Source organism: Aplidium turbinatum, chromosome 16 (genome assembly GCF_918807975.1).
Source record: "Aplidium turbinatum chromosome 16, kaAplTurb1.1, whole genome shotgun sequence".
NCBI classification, from domain to species: domain Eukaryota; kingdom Metazoa; phylum Chordata; class Ascidiacea; order Aplousobranchia; family Polyclinidae; genus Aplidium; species Aplidium turbinatum.
The window spans coordinates 14,058,824-14,066,110 of record NC_137487.1 but is presented as its reverse complement, the minus strand read 5'-3'; the positions used below and the strand labels follow the sequence as shown (position 1 = coordinate 14,066,110).

Sequence of the window (7,287 nt, the reverse complement as noted above, 5' to 3'; positions counted from 1 at the left end):
GATATGGTGCGTTTTTCTTAGAAGTGTCTGGATTTGGGGCTTGAGAATCTCATTGATACTGGGCCCAAATTATCCTCTCAATGGCCCTGGTTGTTGCCTTGTTGGTAGACTAACTCTTATCAAGCAGTGAAGCAATAACCAGGCACTGTTAAAGAAGGTGCTTTATGGCAATGCTTACGGTCTTTTAAAAGGGTTTATTTAGAAGCAAACATTTGGATAGATTTCAAATTTGGCCATGTTTTCTATCCACCTGATGTAGTATTGTTTTTAAGATATTGAAGATTTTTGATTGACTTGGTTGAACCCATTTTCAATCTTCCATTTTAGACCAATAATACAGTCAATATGAGCCATTATTATCTTCGGCTCAGAGCAGCAGTTGAAAAAAGTTCGACATTGGGAGTAAAATATGAAAATTATGCAAAATTGCCACCAGTAAAATTATTGTCCATTTAAATCAAAACATAACCAGCATAAGGTTGAGCAATGAGCATAGCAGAAAATGATGTCATTAGGCCATCACTGTTTAGATTTCTTGCAAAAGTGGGGTTGCACACATTGAACTATAAATATATATATATACAGCTTATACATACAGTAGGCCTACCATATACCAAGACATCATTATCATTAAAATAGTTCATTTGTGGAAAAAATACTGCAAACAACAAAACATAAAACTTCAAAAATGGCACCAGAACAATAAATTTTTAGTTTTAAAAAAAATGTAACTCTATAACAAGTGATATAAATGACATCCAATTATCCATGCTTCAAAGAAAAAGCGAGATAGTATTATATATCATAAACTACAGATTAATCCTGCAACAAATTGAAAAATCGCAGAGCCTTCAAAAGCATTTTTGAGAATCTTTCCTTTTATAATATTATATATGTGATAAAAGAACCAGTTGAACACAATATACATATAAGTATTGAGTTAACTCATACTACTATTTAAAAGATTTAAAAAATCATTAGGAAACTATCGCAATTTACTTTATCATTTCAAATATTATTAAGCAACTATCTTTTCCATATTATATCACAGCCACGTTACATTTAATTGCAGTTCATCAGGATCACATTACAATACGCTTCAAAAAGAAAACTATCGTATATATGGGTAAAGGTGGTCCCACTCTTGATTCAAGTATCGAGTATGAGAAGATAAGGTTCCCAATCCCATTGTACTACGCCTTTGGCCTTCGCCCTTCGGCACTAAAGAGAGTAGGGTGGCCAGTTCCTTACTCTTGGCCACTTTTCCTGTAGCAATTATGCCCACCCAATTTATAACACTCTATAATGGTGAGCAATGTTTTCAACAACCAGCTGAAGCCAGGAGTTGAACTAGGTTTGCATAATAATTGGAAAGCCAACGCATTATCTGTTGCGCCATCTCTCCACTTTGTATGGGTACTGTACTGAAAAATAAACTACAGTAGAAACCGCTTGCTGTGAGCGAGCGTCATGCTGTGAATAGATTTGCGGCTAAGCACCGCACTTCACAGTATGACCCTTGTTTCAACTTTTCCAAGCTGTACAATTTTGCCAGTTTCAAATTGCTTAATTGTAAAAAAAAATAGTTTACGCTTATTAGCCTATTGAACAAATATATACGGTTGAGCCTACAAGTTACAACTTTGGACAATGCTACGAAGATCTATCAAACTAAAATGCTTAACTTTGCAAGAAAAGTACGATATCGCTACAAGGCATAAAAATGGAGAAATAAAGAACAAGAAAACTTTCTGATGGTTCCCACACTTATCACATGTCTGGCGTCATTCTACTCCAAGCAGTGGTTGTCTTCAGTAACAAGAGTTAATCCGCTCATGCTCATGAATGAAAACTCATGCAAACATTTTCCGCTTTCCAGACGAGTTGTTTTACGATGCCTGTTCTTTTTATGGTAGCAACTTATTCTCATCCGAAACTCATTCCATCTTGAGCAGATGATAGCGTTTTTACAGTAATAAGCACAAACACACAGGGTTTGCCTTATTTTGGTGGAAAAAAAAATTTTATCTTCCCTTTCCGGTGTCAAGTTAAGTTTCTACTGTATAAATAATCACTTTGTGTTTTTAAGTGGTAACAAGATTTTTTTGTCCAAGATCGTCTAATTGTCTTTGATTATCAGTTTCAGCAACCCATGTCTTGAACTTTCCTTCTACAAGGAGTTGAAAAGAACGCCGTTCTTCTTTGGTCATTTTGGAGTCTTTAACTGCTTTTCTCCATTTTTCTGTTGCTCTTTGCTTTGCGCTAACAGCTTTAGCATACTCGGGTGGCAGATCACCAAAAACTTCTTGGTTTGAATAAGGACCAGTCTTGCCACCTCTGCTGGAGCCATCTCCCATTTTGAAAGGTATTGTGTAAACATAGAAATCTGATGGTTTCATGATTTGATAAAGTATTTCGTCTTCATCAGTAGCAGTAGAAGCATCTCCACTGGCAGAAAATCTTGGTGATCTTGGTCGAACAACATCACTTAACCTTGAACGGCTTAGTGATAAGTTATGTTTCCTCCCAAAGCATACAGCATTATTCCATTGATCAGTTTGAGAAGATGCAGTAAGACCGACCATAGCCAAATGCTTTTCTAATTTAGGATAAAATGTGTTGTATGGTGCAAACGTTATAGGTGGATCTGATGCAGCTGTATGGTTATCACCAAACACCATTGGCCGTGTTGGTGTTGACACATGCAAAGTAACACCACTAGAGCTTGAAATAGCTATTAACTGACAAGGAGCAATCACCAACACATCTTGGCAGTTCACTATTTTTACACAAGTGGCTACTGGTCCCAAAACTATGCAGCAACCTGTGCACTTTTCAATACTTACACATTTAAGTGGTGAAAGAAGATAAAGGTATGAGGAATGGCAACGATGTAATTTCACATATGCTCCACTAATGAGAGTTGATTGTCGAGCGATGGTTTGGTTAGAACACTGGCTGAAAAATATTACCTTGTGCTTTGCCGGTGCTGTAAGTGCATTTGTGGCAACTCTTGCTTTTTTTCTGTTAGTTGCTTGACCAGCTAAACTATCATACCACTTTAATTTAGTACCAGATGTGATGCAATTTGCCAACCCATACGGATTTTCAGATAAAGTATTTCCAAGCCAGTTTTCAAAGGATTGGACAGAAAAACAGCCTGAAGAACGAATGTAACCTGATTTTCCTTGGATTCTGTGACGAATAGCAACATCATAAACAGTATAAACAGTATTCTGTTTCAAAACTCTTCCATGGACAATAAACCCCAAAGCCTTGACAACTTCAGGAGCAATTGTTAAATCTTGCTTGGCAGCTACTTGACCTTTATAGCCATCTGATAAAAGCTCCATTATTTGTGTAAAGTGTGAAAGAACAAACTGGTTATGTTTTCGCTCATCGAGCATATTGACAGCAGCGTCAGATCTACTTGAGTGACTTGGAGACTCTACTGTTCGTGGGCTGGCACCAGGCCATTCATCACCAATCAGAGATTTTCTCAAAGATGTTTTGTTAGCTTGTTGCAAGTAGAGAAATAAAACAAATTCTAAAGTTGGCACTTGCATGTGATTTTTATATGATGAAAGATCACCTGATTCATACAACTGATGACGTAATTCTGCTAATTCAAGTCTTTCTTTCACTGTTGAATCCCGTAATGTGTAAAACATTTGAAAATACGACCAAGCTAAGTCTTCAGGTATAAGCATTTTATTTACAGCCATATGCTTCCAAATAAGCCAGTTTAGGTTTGGGTATCCACCATCCTTGCCTTTCGTTTTTGCGTAAGCAACTACTTTCTTCAGATATGGAACAGTTAGCTTGGGATGAGCACAAATAATGCCATAATAAAATATATCAGGATGCAACCACAGTTCTATGTCTGACATTATTAAATGATAGGGTCAACCATTCAGTATAAATGTAGCATCAGCATGAAAATTCACTTCGATTCAACACATCAATCTAAAGCTGTAGAAACAAAATTGGAGACTTATAAAGTTCAGACTCACAGTATTAAGATACAAATTACGTTATCCTACTGGTATATGAGCAAAGGCACCGGGTTTTGAAAATCGCCGGGGGGGGGCAAACTTTCTAACCGACTGATTGCTTACATTTAAAATGCTGATGTTTGTTTGTCAGCATTGATGTTTTTTTTGCGTCTATATGCCATTGTATATCGCCAAGCTTTATAATGTAGGCTCGGGCCTCTAAATTCACGGCGGACATCGGACATGTCCGCCGTCACAGCTAGGGATGGGCAATTCAGAATAATTCACTATTCCAAATTATTCCGGAATACTAAATCGAATCCAGAATACCGAATCCTATTAACTTCCAGGCTCCAGCAACGCAAAAAGTAAAAAAATTTCATGCAATGTTTATTCGCAATTTTAGACACAAAAGCAACACAATTAAAGTAAATGTTTGTTGCAGTGCAACACATGAAGGCATTCTAAATAACTGCCAGTCAAACGGGAGCAGTGTTGCCAGATGCTGGAAGCTGCTTGGCACCAAAAGTAACTAAAATTTCAGCAGATATTTAAAACACCCTAAATAAAGCAATTTCGGCTAAAATACAAATAGTTTTTAAGACATAAGACACTGCCATCATGCATACGCAAACCTCTTGCAAAACGTTTTCTATACGACCAGGGATTATTATAAATGTTTTAAAAAATTGAAAAATTTTCTTGAAAAAAATTGAGTGTGGAAAATTTCACCAAAAAGTTGTCTGGTTCCAAGGTCAAAAAGCTTGGCACCAAAGACCTCTAAATTTCACCAGAAAATATAAATTTGGTATTCTATTTCCCCATCTGGCAACGCTGAACGGGAGCGCAGCTTAGTTGCCGTCAAGCCTGCACTGGAAAAGCATTGCTCGGAAGATGCTGATGTGGCAGGTATGCTGAGATATTTCAGAGCCAACTCCTTTAGCAGGGGCATCTGCTTAATGTTGTTACGCCACCAGTCAAACTATCGCGGAGTCGCATATGCACGTGGATTGAAAAAAAGCATTGTACGATTGTGGATGTGTACAGAGCGTGAAAAAAATTGCGCGCTTAGTTTCTTTGATTGCTCACGCGAGCGCGTGACGTAGGGATGCATGCGCCGTGCGTGATCAATGCGTGCAAAAGGATTTTAAAAGTGCGGATGGTGTCAGCGCAAAGAAATAGTGAGCAAACCACACTTTTTTTCAGTTTACTGTCTCAAGTTGACAGCTTGCACAAGACCATGGCGACCTTTATACACAGGCCATGGCAACGTGCAGCTTAAAATTTGACTGAAGGCCGATCTGTTAGTAGCTAAAATCGCGAGTATAAGTTGATAGTTTGAGTATTAGTTGATAAATAGAGTCTTTGTCTATATTTTGTGAGAGTTTGAGTTACTGTGCTGTTTTTACCATTCAAATAACGGAATAGATTTTGGCACTTGTACTGGAAATCCAAAAAGCGTCTGGCAACACCAGTATTTCGGAAAATATTGTCATTTTGTCAACATAATTTTAGGATTTTTGCAGTGATTTGGGATTCAGTGATCACACTTTGGCAATTTAAATTGTTTAAATTATCATTTAAAAGGAATATAAAGTGAATTTAGCTTAAACTTCAAAATTGAAAATACATCGGCCTTCAGTCAGCCCTCCAGTTCGTATGTTGTCAAGGCCTGTGTATGCTTATGCACATCTTTAAACCGAATCTTATTACCCGGTTTTATTGCCATTTTGGATTCGGATAGTTTAGGATCCGAATCCTTCTGGATTCGGTATTCTGAATTGCCCATCCCTAGTCACAGCATGTGATGTCCGCAGGAAGTACCATCTCGATCGGTCATATTTGTCCGCCGAGAAATAACACAGGAACTAGCGATACAAATCGTCATTGCATAGCACAAACAATTGTTGCGATAATATAATTTCCAGCGCATTCTAGTGCGCATCTAAAGAATGTGAGTACTGAATCCCTTAGCTTCCATTCAAGGAGGAAAACTTTCGATTTTTACATTGCTTCAACGATTGATGACATTGAATCAGCGTAACAAAGGTGAATTCTTTAGTGTAGAAATTTAGTAGCGTTAGTGTAGAAATTTTCCGACTCCTGCCCAGAGCATTGTGACGCAAAAAGCCACACGACCTCGTTCGGTGGAAGCTAATCAATTATGTGACGTATTGACCAGCTACACGGCACTTTGACTCTTCAGGCGCAAGTCGTTGATCTGATCAAAGCCTTTCAGAGTGACTTTATTAAATTTTTAAAAAGCCTTCTAAAACCGTAGTTAAAGTTCTGAAATGGCGAAGAATTATTATCAAGATAAAGTGATTAAGCATGACGATCGACGGCTAAAACTGGTGTGTCAGCCGTAAGACTTAATTTGTCCGCCGAGATAGCTGCTCCGACCGGACACGTTTGTCCGCCGTCAACAAAAACGAATTTCGAGGCCTGTAGGCTACTTCGAATTATATGCTGGTCACTTTGAACTTTAGCTCTTAATACGCGTAGATACTAAACTGAGCAAACAGCAAACCGCACCTCGTTATTGGCACCCAAGAAAAAACAAAGCAGAAGAAATCAAGAAAAACGTTTTTCAATCATTGTTACTATGCTTCAACGGCACTATGCTGGCGTTTATCAGCTACCGTACTTCTGTATCTTTTGTTATCTTAGGTGCAGCGCTCTTGTTGCAACAAGTAGATCTTTTAATTGAGATCGATCCGCAATGAAGGTCAAACTAACTCAAATCTGAACTTAGAAACATTTGATTTAGAATTTTTTTTAATAATTTGCGGGGGGCAGCCACCCCGAGCTAAATTCACGGGGGGCGCCGCCCTCCTGCCCCCCTGGAGTCGACGCCTATGTATATGAGACAATATGTAAAATTGATTGATTACTCACTGATAAAACATAAAAAATTACTCCATCTGATAAACTTTTCTGCATTTTCAACCATATAATAAATCCATGATATCGGCTATGATTATGATATCGGGCTGCTCACTATAGATGTAGCAAACCCAAAATTTTTATCCGCACACCGCACAGGCCTTAAAACTTGTGTTTTTTCCGGCAGCCATCGTGGCCTACCGAGAGCTCCTTCTCGGCGGCCAAATCTGCGTGCTTGGAGGCCAAAATACAACAACAATAGCACAAGTAAATAGCATTAAACTTGCAACAATGTTAAAATGATCACTTAGCGTTGTTGAAGTCTGGGTGACGTCCTGCAATAGAATCGTTGTACCACGCATTAAATGCTTTATCGGGATTGTAATCTGGTATTGTGGACCATCTA

General features: G+C 38.2%; 1 protein-coding gene across 1 annotated transcript; it reads right to left on the bottom strand.

Annotated features, from left to right (window-relative positions):
- Positions 1-1,556: 1,556 nt before the first annotated feature.
- Positions 1,557-3,890, bottom strand: LOC145785754 (TBCC domain-containing protein 1-like). The gene has a single exon (XM_082597461.1). It carries the CDS (start codon positions 3,888-3,890, stop codon positions 2,085-2,087), a length of 1,806 nt encoding a protein of 601 aa, XP_082453587.1. The 3' UTR covers positions 1,557-2,084.
- Positions 3,891-7,287: the final 3,397 nt, after the last annotated feature.